The following is a 22,885-nucleotide window of genomic DNA, read 5'->3' as shown; positions in this document are numbered from 1 at the left end:
TATGTGGAGATTCGCCTGTTTTTCAGGGGTGTTTTTCAAAAACGAGATTTAAATAAGAAAGAGAAAACTATGGTGTTTGAGACTCACTGTATGTCATGTCCATGTACTGAACTCTTGTTATTTAACTATGCCAAGATAAATTCAATTTCACATTCTAGGGCACCTTTAAGACCGAATGCACGGGTCCAATGTGAATACTGTCTAAAGCCGAGTTCAGACTGCACGATTTTCAAAGTAGTCGGGTCACTGTTCTTTTCACACTGCGTGACTATCTGGGGTAACATTCAGTTGCTGGTGTGTTCACACTGCACAATGCACTGATGACAGGAGGTTTCACACTGCATGACTTTCAGGAGGAAGAATCGCTGACAACTTCTGTCTGGTCCGCAAACTGCGTTTCGCAACCAAACACACGCGAGAAGTGATAAGGAAATAGCGCAAAATCCCGCGTGAGACTGAAATTGTTATTAAAAATGATAGCCTGCAAGAAGCTTGCGATCCAAATTGTCTGTGCACTGATTTGCAGCGAAAAGGAGAAAAAGAAAAACATATTATGCATGAGGAAATGGCTGGGAAGACAAGGGGAGCAAGGACTGTGTGTTCTGCAAAGAGAGTTGTGGGTAAATAATTTTTTTTGCAATGTGCTGCTGTTGCTGCTGGTCAAGCAAATGTTTGTGCTTTGTTTCTGTTTGATATCATTGTAAATATATCTATTAAAATACTGATATTGTGACCTATAACTCCTCCCCGAACTCCCCGCTGCTCTGTATCTTGCTCTCTCATTGGCTGTCGGTCATCGCCGATGTAGTTTTCAGTCAGAACACTTTCACACAGCAGGATTTTGAATCGCCGACAGGTCCAGATATTTAGCATGCCAAATATCTCACAGGCGTCTGCGACTCGTCGGTGATTCTCTCAGATCGCGTCTTTGCTCATTCACACTGCGTGATTGTCACTCGCGTGAACGAGCACCGATTTGCCTGTGATTTCGGGCATTTGTCTGCGATTTCTCAAAACCTGTCGGCGAGCCAAAATCGGGGCTAAAATCGTGCAGTCTGAACTCGGCATAAGTTCACATGAGATATAACCGACTGTTTACTAGGATACTCGTGGGTGTATTTACATAATTTTGTGTGAATTTGTCCGTACAAGCAGTGGCGTAACGGAGGGGCACGCGGTGCAGGGGGGGCCCCCGCTTGTTGGAGGGCCCCGCTACAGGTTGTGCCGATAAGACGATGATCAGAAGATGATCAGCACCAGCTGACCTAATAAATGATTATTACCGCTTATTGGAGGAGATTAGGTTACACAACTTGTTTAAAACAAACTACTTCTAATTTATTCACTACTTAGGGGCCACAAGAGAAATATTAAGAAAATAAAATAAGACAGTTAGCCTATATCATTATCAGCACGTTGAAGTAGATTCAGCTCTCATTGTCTCTGAGAGAATATGAACCGTTAATGCAGCGTCAGATGTTTTTACTTTCTTTAGTGAATAATTGACTGGGGTTTGAGAATTCTCCACCGCCATATCACACACGCAATATGCAAACTTTGCTCTAGAGTTATCTATTGACTTGCCTTCATGGTTTAAAATGTAAATATTTCCATTATTGTACAAAAATTTCCTTTGCAAAGTATACTTCATTTGACTTGTATGCATACACAGGCGTTCAATGCATGCACAGTCATACAACCCATGTAAATATATTTGTGAGTTGTACAAACGAGGGTTCTTTCTAGCCTCTTCGCAGAATCTCTCTTCGATTTAGGCCTCCATTGTTGCTGTAGCTTGCATGCGTTCCGGTCTGTTCTGTTTATGCAGTTTTTGACTACCTTTTGAATCGACATCCCCAGGGCACGATTGCCACCTTGTGGATAAACTAATTACTGCAAAAAAAATTGAATACGCATGTGCGACCTGCACATACAAAGTACACGTGGGTAAAAAAAAAAACGGCACTGTGCGTACTCTTTTTTGCAACTAAATTTGCATCACGCACACTGTACGCTGACCCTTGCGTACGCGAAAAAAGTGAATTATATACTTTGGCCATTCTCTGTTGTATCTTGTTAATGGTTAATGCTAAATATCGCTTCTGTCTAGTCCATATTGGGGAGTACGGGCGGTCAAACAATAGGAGCTTTGCATCTAGTGCCTGACCAATGGCCAAGCCAGCAAAGATGTTGGAGGTGCCAGATGATCAGCAACTACCGGGAGCAGAGCATGAAATTAAATGGGGTTTTTTTGTGTTTATCCATGAGAAGGTTTGAATATGCAATAAACTACTGTTTATCCATTTTAACCTTAAGACAAAAAGGAGTAAACAAATTAACCGTAAGTACAGGGACCACGTTTCTATATTCTACCGAATCAAATCAATTTCAGAAAGCGATTTTCTAAATGTAAGTCATTAATTTTCAAAGTGAGCCGGCAGCGAGCTCTGGCAATATAGTCAAAAACTATGAGGAGAATGGGGCAAGTCCACGTTTGAGGAAGAAGCACTCACTGCCATGTCCACCAGCCAGGTTCATCAGCCCTGAGGATATCAACAGAGTTGTAGTCTCGCGTAGCCAGACCTTCAGACTGACGGCTGAAGGTCTGGAATTCATAGCAGCTTTCTTTGGCCAAGGCCCGCCCATAAGGCCGTTTGACCGACATGTCAAACAACCAATTACAGTTCGTTTCGTTCAGCGTCACGTTTCGGGGCGTGGAAATGTCCCCACAACAACAGACCGGCGTGCAACAAGTCAGTCAGCATAGAAAATCAAAGAAGGAGAAGAAAACAAGCAGTAAGTCATTGATCTGTTCGTGCACGTATAACAACAATGGCGTCTGCATTACCACATCTGATCAAAACACAGAGTAAATCAGTAGGAAACGTATGCAGACTTTGTTCAGAGACCTTCAAAGCATCTAAAACTAACAAACACAGATTATTCCGTGGACACGACTCTAAAGACAAAGCTGAATTTACTATTGTGCTGGAGGAGTTTGTTGGCGTTCTTCATGACACAAGCGATCTGCACATCTCGTTGTCACTCATGTAAACACAACAGTTTTTCTTCCGCAATCACACGTCTGCGCTTTGTTTCCCGGCGGACCGAAAATAAACGCGACACTCGCGCCCCCCGGAAATCCGATAAAATTCAACCAATCAGATGACGACTTCGACATTCCTGAAGTGTTTCCAGTTAAGTGTACCATATGCATCAGACGTTTAGCCAACGTTCCGTCTGAGGCTGAGACTAACAGAGTTGTGGACTTCATAAAAAACTATGCAGATGACAATGGCCGACAGCCTGGGCATAAGGATTGGCATGTGAAGTTGCTGCCAACTCATGTGTCCAAGGCCTCAGTGTGGCGTCTCTACGTGAAGTCTGCTAAGGAGCTTGGTATGTGTAAACATTGATTTAGAATTGAGTGCTTATAACGTGAAAAAAAAGTGGTCAGGAGGGCTCTGTTTTGATTGATTGATTGATTGATAGATATATTTTTTATTTTTATAATAAATTTTTATTTTTATTTGTGTACTTTAAGAAAATAGCTAAAACTAAAACTATAACTAAATAACTAAAAAACTATGTAACTAAAACTACATTTGGTGCCTTCTGCACTGTTTTGCACTTTTTACTGTCTATGGCATGGCGCTAAGTGAGATATTTCAAGCCTTTATTTGTTATAATTTTGATGATTATGGCTTACAGCTTTATGAAAACCTTTTCACAATATTCTAATTTTAAATTTGGGGTTTCATAAGCTCCAAGCCATAATATAAACATTAGGCCTACTTAAAGTCTCTGCAGCTAGTGTACTTGAATTTTATTTATCTGCAACATTATGTTGTATAATTACAGTTTTGCACAATAAATGTTCTCAAAACTACATGCACCGTTTCTTTCTTTCTTTCTTTCTTTCTTTCAAAAGTACATTTAGCAGTTGTTTAGCAGGGTCTGTGTAACCTGTTCTGAAATGGTTTTATTATAATTTATATATTGTGATATATATCGTTATCGCAAGAGGCTGCAATGTATATCGCAATATGGATTGTAGACCATATCGCCCACTTTCGGACTTCCTGACAGTCCCTCCAAACCAAAATAAACCAATATCCCGGAGTGTAATACTCTAACTCCAACAGTTCACTGAACTGAGGCATGTTGAGAGAACTGATGAGCATGAGAAGCTGATACTGAGCATGTGTGTAGGCCCTACTACCGAACGTACTTGTACAACGGTTCTCGAGGTACCAGTACATAACCGAGGACTGTTTCTTTCAGACACGTTCGACATACAGAAAACCGATGAGCTGACGAAATTTAAGTATTTTGTTGAACATTAGTAAGTGTAAAAAAATACAACATGTTGGAAACATGTTTATCACATAATTACTGTCTTTTCACTGTATTATTTTAAAGACTGGAAACACAATGAATGGATTGTAAAACTGTCAAACTACATTATTATTTTCAGGGACAGGAAGTAAGTTGATATAAATCTTTGAAGTTAACTTTTGCCAAGATATTAAGGGTGCAAAGTAATTATTGTGTTAATCAAAACAGTAGAAACGCATTAAACCTACTGGAGACATGCTTCAACTTTTTAGTTTTGTCGACTGTATATTCAGGTTGCAGCAGTTCTCAGCTCGACACACTTACACATAGACCTACTGCTTCTGCGGTTCTCGAGTCAAGAACTGCTGCAACAGTAGATTCACCAGTACAGACCCGAGAAATGTAGCTGTGTCCCAATAGGCCTATTTCACAAAAATGGCCGCCGAGACCGGAAGTAGGGTAAACTCTTTTCCGGTGAAAGCGCTAGCAGTAGCAGTCGGAGGACAAATGCGGAGACTAAAAGCGGCCAGTCCTGTTGCGCACCTTTTTATGTTTGCACTCACAGAAGAAACAACCCTATTTATAATTGCACAGCTTTCCTTGTGACGAAATGTTGAAAAAGCGCTGGATTTGGGCTACACCGAGAGAAGAGGGGCACTTTTTTGTGTGTTAAGCACTTCACGGAGGATGAAGTCCGTGTAACTTACGAGTCTACGAGAGTCCGGTCGTAGATATCTTACGCCGCAGGCCGTGCTTTGCAGGTTTTCATGGAACAACTGGGGAGAAGTTAAATCACGCCAGACACAGACGTCAAAAAGACGTGTCTGTGGTGTGAAGGAGCAAGCAGATGTTGAAAATGGAGTGTTGATGCCGGTTCGGGAGTGATGCCCTGACAAAACATGTTTATATTGCACTTGATTGTTATCTGATTTGCACGTCATGCACTTTAATTTATTATTATTAACTATTGGCAAATTAAAATTGTTTGTAGAAGTTGTTTTCTGTAACTTTCTTAAAAATGAGTGAACACGGAGCAGTTTTTCCGTGAGCGGGACTGGAGAACCCGGAGTGGATCAGGAGCGGAGTGATAACAGAACGCTTAGAGTGGAGAGAGGAACATGCTTTTGCTCCACTCCAGGCTTTGATCACATCCCCAGGGTGAATAGCCTATACCTCGTCTTTCCCATTCAAACTAAAATTAAGACATTTATTACACTATTTGAGAAATGTAAGCATATTTACAGCATTAAAATTATGAACAGTGAATTTAAGATATAAGGACAGGGGGAACCCTGATATTGACGGAAATCCGTCGTATACTCTCGTAGCGACTGAGAACTTTAATCCCTGTATATATTATGAAGCGTATTACTGAATATAAAATTACATGCATTATGATATATTAGTAAATATATGTCTCACATTTTTAAATATATGAAAATTCTTTATGTATTATTCAATATATTGTAATATTAACACAATATATTATTCTGTATATTTTCAAATATACTGTTAAACCATTCAATGTATTGATCATTCATATATAGGGAAATATATTTTCTTTTCATAAGGGGACCCGACAGTAAAATGTGATTTTGTAACATCATGATTTTTTAAAACATGTAATAGCACTCACTTCATTCATGTTTTTAGTCTAGCCATTTTTTAATTATTTGCCTTAATTTCATTATTAGACCCTACTAGCAACGTTAGGTCAAATTCACTGTAAAGATGTACAATTCTTAGTTTCATTCATGGTGGTAACATGAAAAATGAGCCATTTTCTAGTCACTAGTGGAAGATTGCTGCAATCTCCGGGACAAACTAACACTTAATAACATGAAATTTTAACAAAAGCCACTAGATTTCAAACATAGCCTACAATCAGACATAATTTCAATTTATTTATTTTGTTTAGCTATAGTAAGTGTGAGCTTAGTCATCAAGTGCCATGCCAAAATGAATGGAACCTTTTTTTTTTATGTAAGCAAACGTCAAGAATAATTTGTAACCTTTGTCCAATTTCGATCTTGTCACAGCTCCCTGAAAACTACCAACAAAACGGACAACATCTGCTATTCTTACTTTTGTCAGATATATTAATGATAGAGAAAACAAGCTGTTCACAGTCCATTTTGAGAATGAATGGCGATCGTAGCGGGCGGCTGCGCGACCGGAAGTATCGCTACCCTACTTCCGCTCTCGGTCGCCATTTTGTGAAATAGGCCTATGTGAAGACTTCATCCTCCGAAGGGCGTATTTGAAGGCCGATTGGCCGCATTTGAAGGCCGATTGCGTCACAGCGGAAGGACGCCCCAATTCAAAAAGTCTGCGGCTGGATGCAACCGATCGGCGAGAGTAGCCGCGTGCAGGTGGGGAGGAGCTGCAAACGGAGATATGAAGCCGGACACGTTGTGGCTCCCGTAGTTTGCTGCAATTAGTCAGTCATGGCAGATCACGTGGCGTTTGCTTACTTGATCGCAGACGAGCTGGAAGCAATAGAAAATCCATTATTTTTGCAATACATTGAGCACGATAAGCAACGAAGGTGAGTAAAGGTTAAATGTAAAAAGTATATTTTTAAACAAATTATAGACACATTATCAATTTAGCTTTAAAGTTACTAGACCTATACCTAGAATCGGAAAATTATATGTTGAATAAAAATACTGTATCGAAAGTCTAAAGTCTTTGCAATGTATTACTGATGTAATGGGTGTTTTTTGTAATCAATAGCTCTTGTTGCTTGCCTTTTAACAATAATTTTTATATAATTTTAATTACTATAATTTACAATAATAGTTATTATTTTGGTTTAATTAGAGAGAATGACTCATTCTGACAAATAAATAATTGAGTTTTACTCAAATTTTAACACTTCTGTATAGACTAATTATTTAATTAAAATCCCTATTCAACATAAAACACTGATAATAAATGTTTGACTAATGTTACATGTGTGTTCAGGTAGGCTACATGTACTGTATATAGTGAGTACAATTCCTCTTGTTCTTATATAGAATGGTTCCAAAAATAGACAATTTTGTGGAGGATGTTGTCCCTCTCTACAGTCTCTCAGAATTTAGAAGTCATTTCAGGCTTTCCAGAGAACAAGTGGAGGTTTGTACTGGACTGGTTAATATAAAATTCATTGAACTATTACAAGTGTTAGCATGTTGTCTTGATTACCTATTTTTCTACCTTTGCAGGATGTCATCACTACCCTTGGTCCTGTGTATATGAATTTACAACAGACCAAACTGCCACTCACGAACAGTGTTCTTGCCTGCCTTTGGACATTGGTGAATCAGGAGTCATATCGTGGGGTGGCAGATAGATTTAACATGTCAAAATCCACTCTTGCCAAGCATCTCCATGAGTTTTGTTACAATATTAACACGGTAACACTTTACAATAAGGTTCCTTTATTAAACATTAGTAAATGTATTAACTTACATGAACTAACAATGAGCAATACATTTACTACTGTTTTTGTTCATCTTTGTTAATGTTAGTTAATGAAAATAAAGCTGTTCATTGTTTGTTCATGTTAGTTCACAGTGCATTACCTAATGTTAACAAGATTTTAATAAAGTATTAGTAAATGTTGAAATTAACATTAGCAAAGATGAACAAATGCTGTATAAGTGCAGTTCATTATTGGTTAATGTTAACTAATGTAGTTAACTAATGAACCTTATTGTAAAGTGTTACCATTAACACATACATGGCCCACCACATATCCTGGCCCAGAGGTCAAAGGCTGGAGATGTCAAAGTTAGGGTTTGACACAGCAGGTTTCCCCAACACTGTATGTGCAGTAGATGGGTGTCACATTCCTATAATGAGACCCCACTGTGATAATCCCCTAGCATACATGAATAGGAAACAGTTTTATTCTGTAAATTTAACTGGGTTTTGTGACAGTCAGCGGCGCTTCTGTCACATTAGTGTGGGTCACCCTGGGAGTTGGCATGATGCCAGAGCATTTCGCTTCACAGAAGTTTGTCGTGTTCTTGAAGAAGATCCTCATTCACTTGTTCCACAGGGAATGCACATAATTGGGGATTCTGCCTACTCTTTGTTGCCTCAACTTATGAGGCCTTATAGAGACAATGGCCACTTGTCTGCTAGGCAAAGATATTTTAACAGAAAGCTCAATGCAGCTCGCGTGGTCATTGAGCATATGCATTTGGCATTCTAAAATCTAAGTTTAGGAGGCTCCATTACCTGCAAATGAGAAGCATTTCTAATATCAGCTCAGCAGTCTCAGCCTGCTGCATTTTGCATAATCTTTGTTTAGAGCCCAGTGATCAAGTTATTGTGGTAGGTGATGGTGTTGATGATGAACCATACCCCCAGCAACCCCACAACACTAATGCATGTCATTATAGAGACCAGATTTGTGGCCAGATCTAACTTGTATGTGTATACTTAACATACAAAACAAAAGATGAAAAGTAAATATTTGAATGTTCAGAAATATTCAACAAATGATAAAACAAACAAACAGATTTTGTGTTGAAATAAAGAAATTTGTTTTATTGAACAAAATTAGTTTGTCATTAGAAATTGTTATTTGGGGGGGAAAAAAATAGGACATTTTGGGGAAAGGTGTAAATCAAAAGAGATAACATCTTTAGATTATAATTTTATTGGGGTTCATGTGGGTTCTGTAATAGATGCATAATTTGCTCTTGTCTTTTCCACATTTTTTTTAGCTCCTCCACAATTGTTCCCAAGCTGGTCACCATCTTTTTTTCGAAGGACCTTCTCCGCCTCTCCTTAAGTCGCTGCCATCTCTCCAGATCTGGCCTTACCAGGGACTCAAGCACAGCAGTCCTTCTCTCTGCATGCTCTTCATAAGCGTCCAGGAATTGTAAGGGTTGTGGTCGTCTTTGCCTTCTTGTGATGTTTGCATTTTGTATGGTAGCAGTTCCTGGCTGTTCATCCATACTAGCACCTACCGGCTGGTCTTGAAGAGAAGACGTTGTGGGCCTGCTTGTGGAAGAGGTCTCTTCCAAACCCAGAGGTGTGGAGTGAATGGTGCCAGGTGGTGCAGTACTGATCCCCGATGACCCAAATAACTCATCCATTAGCTGGTGGGGGTGGATGTAAAATGAAAATGACCAATGTTTCAGTCTTGTAACACATGACAATGTTTTTTCAGAAACAAAGTAAAGCAGTCTTCAACTTACTGTATAGTACTCCCAGGTGATCTTCCCTTCCCCAGTTGCACGGCGCCTGTCTTTCACTCTCTTATAAGTAGTTAACATGTTTGCTAGTTTTTTTCCGAATTTTCTCACTTGACAAGTTGTAGCCCTTTAGTGAGAATAAGTTTTGTATTTTTTTATAGAATGCCATTTTGTTCCGAAAATAAAGGTGCTGATGAGTTTTTGTAAGGTCCAGTAGAAATAGTGTCATTGTATGTGTTATTTCTGTAAAATGGAGGGGATAAGGAGAGAAATAGATTTATAGCCATTTATCTTCCTTACAGTATTTGATGCAATACCTTGAGATTCATGCCTGTCTGACTGGAAGGAAGGGGATGAAGGTTGAATGGATGCTGAAGGGTTTCCACACACTGCACCAGGTTGCAGAGTGGAAGGTGGTGGGTCCTTGACAGTGGAGGTAAGTAGTACAGGGGGCCTAGTGGTAGTAATGGGGCACTGGCTGGTGGATGGTGGAGGTGGTACAGGGGGCCTAGTGGTAGTAATGGGACACTGGCTGGTGGATGGTGGAGGTGGTACAGGGGGCCTAGTGGTAGTAATGGGGCACTGGCTGGTGGATGGTGGAGGTGGTACAGGGGGCCTAGTGGTAGTAATGGGGCACTGGCTGGTGGATGGTGGAGGTGGTACAGGGGGCCTAGTGGTAGTAATGGGGCACTGGCTGGTGGATGGTGGATGGTGGAGGTGGTACAGGGGGCCTAGTGGTAGTAATGGGACACTGGCTGGTGGATGGTGGAGGTGGTACAGGGGGCCTAGTGGTAGTAATGGGGCACTGGCTGGTGGATGGTGGTTTCACAAAACTGAGGTTTAGGGGTGCCGGCGACCTAGTGGAGGTAGTGGGACATGGAATAGGATGTTGGAGAAGCTTTGCAGCACAAGCTGGGCCACTGAGGAGAGCTGTTTGGAGAGAAGATTGTAGATGTGGTCAGTGTCACTCAAGAATTATTTCCTGTATATTCTTGTTCATTAAGTAAATGTGTACCTTTTGTTTCAACAGCTGATACTTTCTCCATGACAGAGGAAAGGAACATTTGATCTGGGGGAATAAATGATAAATAAAACACTTGCACAAATCATTGGTGACTTGTAATTATTTCACAGTCATGTGGTTTACTTACCATTTTGCATCCTTTCAGCGATGTCCTTGGAAACCGTTAGCATGACAACATTGCCTTTGCTGTCTAACACATTAATAGTTATGTTGTCCATTTTGTTGTGTGTTACACAGGGTAATGCAGGTTCTTTATATATCCTAAGGAACCATGGGACCATAGCCAACACCTGTTCCATTCATTATTACTAATAGTTAGCAACAATTGCAATTACCATTTTTAAGTCCACTTTCAGTTTTGGCTCAACATTTGTATCAGTGATTTCCATTGTTTTCATGATTTAGTGATTAAGTAACTCTATGTATTAACCATGGTATTAACACGCGTTTAAGATGTGTGTATAAGTGGTGTTTTGGAAGGGTGTCTTCCAAAACAAGATAACATATTGGATATATACTTTACCAGTATGACATGGGTGTTACTGCTAATACAAAATGATAAAAGTAACCTATAAAAAAATTCCCTGGTGGGTATGTGTTTTTTAAGAAGGTTTCAACAACAAGATTTACAGTACCCTCCAGCTGAGCTCTTTTTAACATTTTAAACATAACACCATTGATTTTCATATACAGAAAAGCACAATTCTGTTGGATTTATATTGTGATTTAGACCAACTATTTGAAAGTGAACAGAATGTTGTCAAGTTGTTAAGTTGAAGTTACAGCAAGTTGTTAGCAGTTTGCTAACCACATGCAGGTGAAGTATAAACACAGCAAAATAAACTAGAGAATATGAAGAAACCAAACAAATGGAGGAACATAATGTATTATGTATCATTTGTATAGGATTTATGACCACATTAGATTGTATGTTTTTAAGATTAACATTTTAGTTATTAAAAATGCTCATTTGAATAGGTTATGCTGCTGAATACTGTAAAAGGTCTGTATAAAAAAGAAAGTCATGCAAAATAAACATACACAAACTCTATATTAACAATAAAGTAAATACAGTAAAACAATATTTAATAAATATGATTTATAAGATGAAGACGACATAAAAACGTATTGAACTGTTTTAAAAGTCCATATGAGAATTTCTGAAACTGAAGTCGTCGCAATAAACTTGAAACGCACGTCATCGGTGTCATCAGTGAATCCGGCCAATCGTGGATCAGTTGTGTCGTCATCAGAACCTGTGCAGCCGCTCTTCAGAAGCTGCGCTGGCTGAGTTCTCCGGCTACTCTCGAATCGCTCTCGCGGTACTTTGATGGCATATGTCACAGTCACGTGGCGTCAGCGCTGTATCAAGTCGGACAAAATTTCGAACCGGCATGCACTGCTTCAAGTCAGCCGCCGATCGGTCTGCGCAGAGCTGCATGAAGTCGAACAAGCCTAAAGACTGCATCCTCGAAGGTCGCATTTGAAAGCCGATTGCGTCACCGCGGGCGCGATGAAGGCTGTCCCAATCCAGTTCTGTATCCTACGAAGGCCGTATTCGAAGGCCAGTTGCGTCAATGCGGTGCGACGAAGGCTAAAAGCGACGCCAAATGCACCCTTCGTTTCCCAGTGAGAGGAAGGATACAAAAACGGATCCTTAGTGGCCTATCCTACCCCATAAGTAATTGCGCGCCGGTGACGACAGGATTTTCATTTGAAAAAATGGCGTCCTCGAGTTCGGTGGTGGAGGGAAAATTCACTTTTAAATGTAAGTATTATGTTTTCATTTAAATAGCTAGCGAAACCACAGCCACAAGTTTTTTTTTCTTATAAACTTCATCTTAACTCCTTTGTTACCATTGGGTGGCTTTATTTGTCAGGTGGTTAGACGCAAAAGTTGTACTAATTACTTTATAATAATTAATTTTATAATATAAATAAATATAAAATATAAATAAATATAAATATGATAATTTTCAGGGAGCAAGGAGCAAACCGCTCAATTTATTAAATTGCGGTCTGAAAATGACCATTTATTTACCGGGGTAAAAAACTCCGCCAACGTGGTTTGGAGGTAAGACAACAGTTGTAAAATTTGCAGTAGTCTGTCTCACTTGTGTATTATAATAAATATCACTCACCCTAGAAAACCCACAACAATAAGAAAAGCAGTAGATGATGCAATGGGTTTCACTTTTATGTGTTTTTTGTAGTGTTGTCATGCAAGTTATGTCTACAAAGGTTTTAACCACTTTTGAGTATCCAGAAATATGATTTCTAAACTATTTTGAATGCATGTCCTGATGTGTCATTTTTCAGTGTTAACAATGCACTAATGTTAATATTTCATTTGCACCCCTGTGTTATACATTTTCATAAGTACCCTTTTTTGCTTTTTTAGAGCAATTCTGGAGAAAATTAGTCTGCTGGGGAAGGTAACCCCCATGCAGGCAAAGAAAAAATGGGACAACTTAAAAACAAAATACAAAGTAAGAAAGTTAATACACACATCTTTGCTGAAATGTATTGTGCTGTTGTTGTTAACAAGCCATGGTTAATTTGGATTGCAAGTGTCCTGGGACAGGAGAGGGAGTGGGTGGGAAACCCACTGCTGAAACGTGGCCCTGGTTTGTCCTCATGGATGAGGTGTTGGGACAGAGGCATTCTGTCAATCCCCCTGTCCTCATCGCCTCAATCCGTGAGGACAGACCAGGGCCACGTTCAGCAGTGGGTGACCACAGTGAGGAGGAGCCAGCACCAGCAGCACCACCAGCACCCGCACCACCACCACCAGCAGGAGGACCAGCACGGAGAAAGCGGGACTTTGAGGAGGAGATGCTGAACCTCATTACTGTACGTTCACACCGCCGCCGACTTGAGCTTCCAAAGTTACCGGAAGTCATTCATTTTCAATGGAAGCTGGCTTCTCTCAGCTGCAAGGAGCGTCAAATCCATCGGCGTCGCGTTTTGGGCGTTTTGAGCGTTTTGAGCGTCAATCTGAAAGTTGAAAGTAGCTCAACTTTATGGTAATGAGCTATGACGCGGTTCAGCGGCAAGCAGCGGCAAACGCCAGCAACCAATCGGAATATAGACGTCCTTCGCGCTGGCTGATTCCGGAGAAACATACGATGTAAACTTTCGTTCCTACCAAAACATTAGTTCCGAGAAAACGGAGGAGAAGCTGATCATCGCCGTTGCTGGGTTTCCTATCATTATCGGATTAATTGCACAGTTTAACCATCACAGAGTGAAAGTTTATCATTTTATCACAGAGTCCTGACCAGTTTAACAGGGCGCGCTTGACAGGGCATATAAGAACGAGCAGAGAGAGAGAGAGAGAGAGAGAGCCCCGGCCGCGCGCGCGCACCCACTATTAATAATAATAAATAATAATGTGACCAAAACGGTTATACAAATGCGGTCATTATAAAAGGTTTCTAGTGTCAATGTATTGCTTGTTTATTCTGTTTACTTTTCATGGTGTGACACTTCTCTTCTCCCATGAACGAACATAGAACGCTGCTACGTCAGAGCGGCCAAAGCGTCAACAAGCTTCCTCGTACTTTTTGACAAGCGTCCTTGACAGGGCGGCCAGAGCTTCTTTGCCGCTCAAGTCGGCGGCGGTGTGAACGTACAGTTAGAGAGGACATGGCACTACAGAGGGAGGCAGAGGAGAGGAGAGCTCGAGAGAGCAGGGAGAGGACCCTTACAGAAAAAACACATTAACTTCACATGTGCAAAAACTCATGTGGTCACATGTGACTACATGCACATGTGATTTTGCACATGTGAAATTTAACATGTAAAAACATGTGATTTGCACATGTGAAATATGTGGATCACATGTGAAACTTGTGTTTTGCACATGGGAAATGTGTGCTTTTGGAACATTTACAATTCCCATGTGAAATGTGAAACCCATGTGCTCACATGTGAAACGTAAAATTCCCATGTGAAACCTATAATCACATGTGAAACCCATGAGCTCACATGTAAAATTCCCATGTGAAACCCATGAGATCACATGTGAAACCTATAATCACATGTGGAACCTATAATCACATGTGAATTCCCATGTGAAACCCATGAGATCATGTGTGAAACCTGAAATTCCCATGTGAAACCTATAATCACATGTGAAACAGCACTTGATCCAGTAATACTAACACTTTCTCTACTGCAAAAAAAAAATATTCTGCGTTAGATTAAACTGAGAAGGGTCATAGCACTTGCATATTGTTGTCCTATTGTTAGTTTAACTGCTTCTATTGTTCTCATTTGTAAGTCGCTTTGGATAAAAGCGTCTGCTAAATGAATAAATGTAAATGTAAACCCAAAATTCCCATGTGAAACCCATGAGATCATATGTGAAACCTGAAATTCCCATGTGGAACCTATAATCACATGTGAATTCCCATGTGAAACCCATGAGATCATGTGTGAAACCTGAAATTCCCATGTGAAACCTATAATCACATGTGAAACAGCACTTGATCCAGTAATACTAACACTTTCTCTACTGCAAAAAAAAAATATTCTGCGTTAGATTAAACTGAGAAGGGTCATAGCACTTGCATATTGTTGTCCTATTGTTAGTTTAACTGCTTCTATTGTTCTCATTTGTAAGTCGCTTTGGATAAAAGCGTCTGCTAAATGAATAAATGTAAATGTAAACCCAAAATTCCCATGTGAAACCCATGAGATCATATGTGAAACCTGAAATTCCCATGTGAAACCTATAATCACATGTGAAACGTAAAATTCCCATGCGAGACCCATGGAATAACATTTGAAACCCATCAACAATCTATGTTAAACCTACACCCCATGTAAACCTGCAACTTCATGTGAAACCCATGTAAAAATCATTAAGCAATATACCACAGAAAACGGTAGGCCTACCATGTTCTTTTGTAGGGCCTATAGCCATGTTTCCCAACATTAAAACAAATAATTCAAATTGAGCTTTTATTTCATTTCAAAATATGCAATACAAATTGAATGTTTAAAACAAACAAAGCAAAACCAAATTAAAATTATACATTAAAAAAAGCCTCTAAAACAGGGCCGGAGTGGGGCCACTTTTCAGCCCGGGAGTTTCAGGCCCAAGACCGGCCCTCTTTTTCCATGGTGGAATTCCAAATTAGCACTTTTTCCAAATTGGATAAATGAAGCAACAGTTCAGCTCTTACTATTGTGTAGTTTTTATTAATACCATGGTTCAACAAATAATGTAAAGGTTAAATAATAATTCACTTAAGCTGAGAAGTTAACAAAAAATATTCCACTATTCCACAAGGATAGGTTGATAAATTAACAAAAGCAGAAAGAAAGAAAGAAAGCATTTGAAATGTCTTCCACAAAGAGGCATATTGAACTAATGTTTACAGTTTTATTTGTATTCAAAAATATTCAAAAATAATGATAAAAAAAACGTGATACCTACTCTCAGATAAATGAGGCCTATGATTAATCAGATGCAAATAGAAATACAAAACCAGTCCTAATTGAAAGAAAATAAGTTGACAAAAAGATTGAATCCAATATTGGGTGATAATATAGTATAATGAGAGATTTATAAGCTATTTTTTGTAGGCCGGTCATTTTTGACCGGGAACACCACAAGTGTGTCTATGTGCCATTTTGTACAAAATAAAAGTTTTTCAAAACAAATTTCCTGGTGAAAAATTAAAGTAGACTAGTGTGATCAACAGTGCCAATTTATTCATATTTTATGTAATATTTACAAATTTGTTGAAGATTGAATCCAATATTGGGTGATTATATAGCATAACAAGTGATTTATAAGCTATTTTTTTGTAGGCTGGTCACTTTTGACCGGGAACACAAAAGGTGTTATAGGGTTTTGAACACAACCTGAGGGTTAAATAACTTTAATTCATATTGTTTACTCTGGTATCCTCTCTACCTGTCCCTGTAATCATCATGGCCTCCTCATTTTCAGCGGGGGACTGGCTTATCTGCTGCTCAGAAGCTACAAAAAAAATTAAGAGGTCATCTTACTGCATACACAGATCAAGCTTGAGTTTTGTTATCAATATTAAATTGCATAATATTTGCAAAGTCTATGAATCGCCATGTATTGGGTGATACAAAAAGGCTAATATTTTAATTAAATTTTATATTTTGCTTGTGAATAGGTTGACAACACTACAACGGTATTAGCCGAATAATTACGTTGCAGCGTTGCTAATGCTAATCATTACTAGGCCTATCTCTCTTTACCTGTTGTCCCTTGTGTTTGTCCTCTTGAAAATAACTCTGTAAGCTTGGCACATTTGGCAGCATCCTCTTCCAATGCCTTTCTTTTTTTCAACCTGGCTTTTTCATCCCCTCCTGGCCTCTTCCTCCCATCCATCCTCCCTAACGAGTACCGTTACGTTAGGGCCGGCCCAGCTATCGGTAGGCACCGGCGGAGCCGCGGTAGCCTACCTGAGAAAACGTTTTGGAAAAGACGGGCTATGGACCCAACCAACTCTATGGGAGGGGAGAACTCCCTCTCATGGTACAACCCATGCAGAGGCTGCGCGCTGCGGTGTCAGAATGCGGAACATGTGTAGCCTAATGTAACTAATGTGACAAATGTAAAAAAATAAAATAATAATAATAATAAAAAAAATAATAATAATTCCTCGACCAGCCCAAAAGTGAAGCGGCCCACCGGGAATTCTCCCGATTACCCACCCCGGGCCTGCTCTAAAACGATGATGTATAAGGGCGTGTGTGTGTATTGTGTGTTTGTGAACGTGTGTTGTCTCAGTCCTCTGTGTCTCCTTCAGCAGGCATCCTGTTTTGGGATAGAAAAACAATCAAAAATTAGGGCAGTGCAAACACATGTCTATCCTGATAAACTAAAATTTTCTTTCTGGATTTCAGGATTGTATCTGTTAATTTCAAGTGATGACTGGTCTATGTATATTGGCTGTAGCAATAGCAATATAGTAAGCAATATAGTAGCAATATAGTAATATATAAACAAGCAGATCCTGTGCACACCTACAGCATGCCCTCTAGAAGGTTCTAAGGATTACACATTTATTAGTATCTTTGTAGGTTGGTTGATGTTTTAACGGCATGCCAGCCAAGGTTCCTTGGCATGTAAGAAGTTGAAATGCTATAAAAGAGCAATAAAAAAAGTATATAATATCTTTAAAGTTTCCTTTGGATAAAAACCTTAAAATGGATTTAGTGTCATCGGTATCTTAGCATTACAGCAAGGGTACCCAATCCTGTGCCCAATTATCAAGCATTTCTGAAGATCTTAATGAGTTGGTTCAGCTGTGTTTGATTAGGGCTGGAGCTGAACTTTGCAGGAAGGTAGATCTTCAGAAACGTGATTGGGCACCCCTGATATGCAGTATAAATTAGTGTTGGGCAATTTTCATATCGTCCTATCGTCAGCCTGTTCGATCGGCGATACACGATATTATTGTGTGACTCGGAGTATTCCATTTATTATGTCTGTTGTGATGTAAATAATAAAGTATTCCAACATGTAAGCGGGAAACTTACGGACACATATTATCCTTTCATGCCATTACATAGGATTTTGACAGTACTTCTGCACCAGATGAAAACACATTTCAAGAAAGATTCAGAGTTTGTGCCCGCGACAAGCTCGCTCTGTCTGGACTTTAAATGGATTAACATGTTTACGTGACCACATGCATGTTCATTAAAGTCCGTGTGAACCGGAAGTTGCAACCGACTTTATTTCAGTGTTGTGACGTATTTCCAAGTGAAACGGAATATTGAACAGAGGGCAGGGTTTTTGCTTTAGCGCTCCTCCTCTCCATCTCTGCTCATAGCAGACTAACGGTTGGAAGGGAGGGTTAAGGATGTTCAAACCCAACTCGTCTCATCAGAGAAAGGACGCCATTCCAGGGCGGAAGCAAATTTTCAGATTTTGATTGAAGATTACCACGACAAACACATTTTTTTCTGCGTATTAACTTAAACGGATTAATTGTTCACCTCAAGACAAAGTAATGTGCGCTAACAAAGTAAATAGGGTCAATTTTGATTTCATGATATACGTTTTCTTTTAAGGTTGAAAAAAAGGTGTTTGAAGCTGCTTTTGATTTTCACAGATGACTGATTTGCTGTGTTCGGCTCTAAAGACTGTTAGCTATTAAGCCTATATATTTTTAGTGATATTATTATTATTAATTTGTAATTGTATTGTTATTAGTGTTATTAGTGTCATTAAATGTTTTGTGAATATGCTATGGAAACAAAAAATGCTGGCGAACAGCAATGTCGTTTTCATCTTGGCTTAAAACAACTGTATAAGAGTGATGCGTCTCTTTTATAAAAAACACTATTGACAATTTGTGAATAAATCACAAAATAGACTGAGGAATAGACTGATTTTGGATCATCTGAAGATTACCTTTCTGCTTGTCTCAGATCTTTTAGCTTTTGTGCCATGCAGACCTTGATCTCAGTGCCTCCGATGCCTGGGTGTGTCTTTTTGACATGGTCTGTAAGAAATGAGATTGATAACATTCAAATTTGAAAACAAGTTTGGAGTTAGCTGCCAAAGAGAGCCTAAATAATCCAATAATCCATACTGTGTAAAACCAGATGTCAATGTTTCATCCGAGAGTGCAAAAGTATTATTTTCATTAGAGTATGAACTCTCTTTGCTTTGGAGACGTGAAAAATAAAGTTTTTGTGTGCTAAAGGAGTCATGAAATGGATAATCAAAATATTCTTGATATTTACACATTTAAGAGGTGAGATTAGAAAATGATATTTTTAGTGCAAATCACTTTGCAAGCTTTATGAACTCCAGGAACAAAATATAAAATACTGAAACTGCATTTAAAGTGTCAACGATTTAAAGTGTCAATGATTTTTGGCTGCAGCAGCTGACCACTAAGGAGCGAATGTACAGTGAAGTGACAACGCGACATGACGTGACATAACTGCCAGATTCAAACTGTGCTTTTGCACTATGGTTGGTGCTGAGCCAAAGATGGACGCGCTCAGCGCTTGTCATATATCACACTATTGATAACAAATATTCAGACATGCTTACCAATTATTAGCTGCACTTTTTCTAGGTCAAGGCTCTTTCTTTTTTCACCAACAACCCCTTTTTTTCCAGTGACGGAGCATGTTGCCATCTCTTCCAAAGAGAAAATCGAGTCCATGAGAGTTCTGGTTAACTTTTTGTAACCCTCACATCTTTGAGCCTGATCCAAAGCAACTGGATTCATTAAGTCAGTCACAGACTTGGTCTGCAAAAAAAAAAAAAAAAGAATATATTCACAGAATTGTCAACATTGTGTTTGTTATTTTCTAATGATAAAATCACAATTAACTTCCTGTTTTCTACAACTTTTACAACTTTCACTTGGCAGCAAAAATCTACCTTTAAACTTGAAAGAAAATGAAGATTGATATCAACTGATATGACATTTTTTTAATATGATACCTTTTATATGGATATATAAACAGACGACGACGACAACACGCATGCATTATATTGCATTGCATATAATGTGTGCTGGTCAACTAGTCTAAAATCAAGAAACCACTAGAAAACAGTAATAAAACAGTTAAATAAAATAAAAATAACAGTTTATTAATAACAGTTAATAAAAAAAAAACTAATAAAAAAAAACATAGGAACATTGTGTGTACAATTTAGATAGGCTACTTAATTTATTATTCCAATATCCAAATATGATACTTAACACCACAGGGAACTTACTAAAATATAATTAATATTATTTTATTGCATTTGTATTAGTTGTTTGAAGAATAAAAAAAAACAATTGGTCGGTCTTAACGCAAGTTTACAACCGGCAAGCCGGTCGGACTAAAAATAAAAATGAAAAAAGAAATTGGGTCGGTCCTAAATTGACAGGGTCGGTCGGGTTACAGCAAACAAGAATATTTTTAAGGATGGCCTGAAATCACTTGTCACAATCCTGACTATGTAAATTATACCTTTATCTCGCCAGTTTGGTTAGGAGTGGCTAGGTGGGTTTTAGAAGTGGGTACTGGGTGGCTGGGGGCCGACTGAGCTGCCTGAATGGCATCTTTGACAGCTTTTGTGAATGTATCAGCAAGTCCTACATTCAAATCAAAGGAATGAACAGTTAACACACACATCAATTGAGTTGTGACTTATTAGTTGTAGTATTTATATTATTAAAATATTATAATCAGTTCCTCCAGTTTTTCACTATTAATATTATTTTCATGAGGATAAAGATGTTTATGTCAGTGAGTGGTCAGTGTGAAACGATGCAAAGGCGATACATGTATGAATGATCAAATTAAAATAGTTCACCCAAAAATCTAAATTTTGTCATCACTTACTCACCCTCAAGCTGTTCCAAACCTCTTTTGTGTTTAAAGGTGCCCTAGAATTTGAAATTGAATTTATCTTGGCATAGTTAAATAACAAGAGTTCAGTACATGGACATGACATACAGTGAGTCTCAAACACCATTGTTTTCTCCTTCTTATTTAAATCTCGTTTTTGAAAAACACCCCTGAAAAATAGGCGAATCTCCACATAATACCGACTGTGACGCAACAGTTCAAAATCATGATCATTAATATGTACGCCTCCAAAAATTTGCATATGCCAGCCCATGTTCAATACCAGGCGGAACTGCGCCCTCCCAGGATCTAACGTTACCTAGGCTACTTTCACTTTGAAAAATTCATCATAACCGTGCGCGCGATCTGTTTGCAGTCGTCGAGATGGATGCATGTGTGTGGGAGAAATTTGGAGTTATCTGAAGAAAATATTGTGAAAGGCTTATTTGCTGCATGCATTTTCGTGTTGGATAGCCGCAAATGTGGAACTTCATCACCGAGGAAGCACGCAGATAACTGTGGTAACAAAGCAGTGCTATCGAACAGTATTTTTCAAATTTAACACTGTTAATTATGTGTGGTGTGCAGGGCGTGTTTGAACCCAAAATTGTCAGATGTAGGCTAGACGAAATTGCGTGGCAGATATAGTGTTGTAGCCGCGTCTGTTCGATTGGTAAAATGTGATAGGGCTACTCAGTTTTGTGGTAACGTTAGCCATGTTCTTCATGTACCGGCCTTTTGACAGCTTCGGCTGAAGTTGTCCTTGTGTTAATTGTCGTGTAATAACTTCTGTATGACCTGGCGATAAACATTTTTGTAATTGTGTCTATAATGTGATTGGCTAAACTTATTTTATTATTTCGGGTTTCTTATTTCGGGTGCGGGTCGGGTGTCGGTTCTATTTTAAGCGGGTCGGGTGCGGATTTTAATTAGTGCTGCTGTCGGAAAACGGGTCGGATGCGGTTTGAAGCACTGCGGGTACAGGCGGGTGCGGATTTACAAAATCGGACCCGTGCAGGACTCTGATGTACGGTTGAACGCCTAATCTCTCCATTGTCACGATGGACATCAGGGACCTGTTTGCTGTCACTCTGAGCTACTGTTATGAGCCCGCAGTGAAACAGCCAATCAGAGTAGAACTCCTCATTACTATTCATGACCCTTCCAAATAAGGTAAAAACTGACCATTTCATTCTAGAGCCAATTTCTAGGGTTGAAAATGGACCTGTAAAACCATATCTGGACATTTTAAATGCCCTTAAATAAACCATACCCTCTATGTAGATATCAGAGACAAAATTAAAATATTATTTCAACACATTCTAGGGCACCTTTAACAGAAGAAAGAAACTCATACAAGTTTGTAACAACTTGAGGGTGAATTTTTGGGTGCACATTTCTTGAAATTACCACCACAAAATCAGTAATTTTGATCGCAAAACTCACTAGGAGAAAAGGAAAAAAAAATTTGCAAAATGCAGTACAGGTGGAACTGTAAAATGGAAATGCTTACCCTCTTGCATTTGAAAATTTTATTTTTGCAAACATCTTATCTCCTTTTCCTTGGTTTTTAGCCTCTCCTCAAGCTCCTGTACATCATTTTTGTAGTCTCTCTATCAGTGTAGAAAGAAGAAAAGTGTACAAGAGAAAGAAAATAGAGAAAGCCACTTGAAGTGCTGAAGAACTTTCTAGAATCTTGTAATTATGAAAAGAAATCTCTGTTATCTGTTGCTCAGGTAGAGACAACTAGCCTAATGAATTGTGTTTTGTTTTCTCTCGCCATGTACTGCCTATTGGTGACATATGCATGAAAAAGACCCTTTTGGCACATAAATAAGTGTAAACAAATCAGATTCGTTTACATTTACCTTAGGCCGTTTTGGAGTCCAGATTGAATCATGCTCTGGAGTCATGGCGTTTGAGTCATCCTCTGTCTGAAAAACAAGTCTATGGAGTGTAAAGGGTC

The 22,885-nt window shown here is 39.0% G+C and overlaps 2 protein-coding genes across 2 annotated transcripts; both read left to right on the top strand.

The window, feature by feature from the left end:
- The first annotated feature begins 6,784 nt into the window (after window positions 1–6,784).
- On the top strand, window positions 6,785–9,811 carry LOC311081895 (uncharacterized protein). Its single transcript, XM_084112584.1, has 4 exons — window positions 6,785–6,886; window positions 7,359–7,458; window positions 7,548–7,640; window positions 9,060–9,811. The coding sequence occupies exons 1-4, from the start codon at window positions 6,786–6,788 to the stop codon at window positions 9,219–9,221; spliced, it is 456 nt and encodes a 151-aa protein (XP_083968710.1). The 5' UTR covers window position 6,785; the 3' UTR covers window positions 9,222–9,811.
- An 86-nt stretch (window positions 9,812–9,897) lies between these two features.
- Window positions 9,898–10,713, top strand: LOC311081894 (uncharacterized protein; the record flags this gene model as incomplete). Its single annotated transcript, XM_084112583.1, has 3 exons — window positions 9,898–10,189; window positions 10,251–10,490; window positions 10,564–10,713. 3 exons carry the CDS (start codon window positions 9,898–9,900, stop codon window positions 10,599–10,601), a joined length of 570 nt encoding a protein of 189 aa, XP_083968709.1. The 3' UTR covers window positions 10,602–10,713.
- Window positions 10,714–22,885: the final 12,172 nt, after the last annotated feature.

Source organism: Abramis brama (assembly GCF_963993115.1).
Source record: "Abramis brama genome assembly, chromosome: 4".
Classification (NCBI taxonomy): Eukaryota; Metazoa; Chordata; class Actinopteri; order Cypriniformes; family Leuciscidae; genus Abramis; species Abramis brama.
The sequence above is the reverse complement of the archived record's forward strand: the minus strand, read 5'-3'. Positions and strand labels throughout refer to the sequence as shown.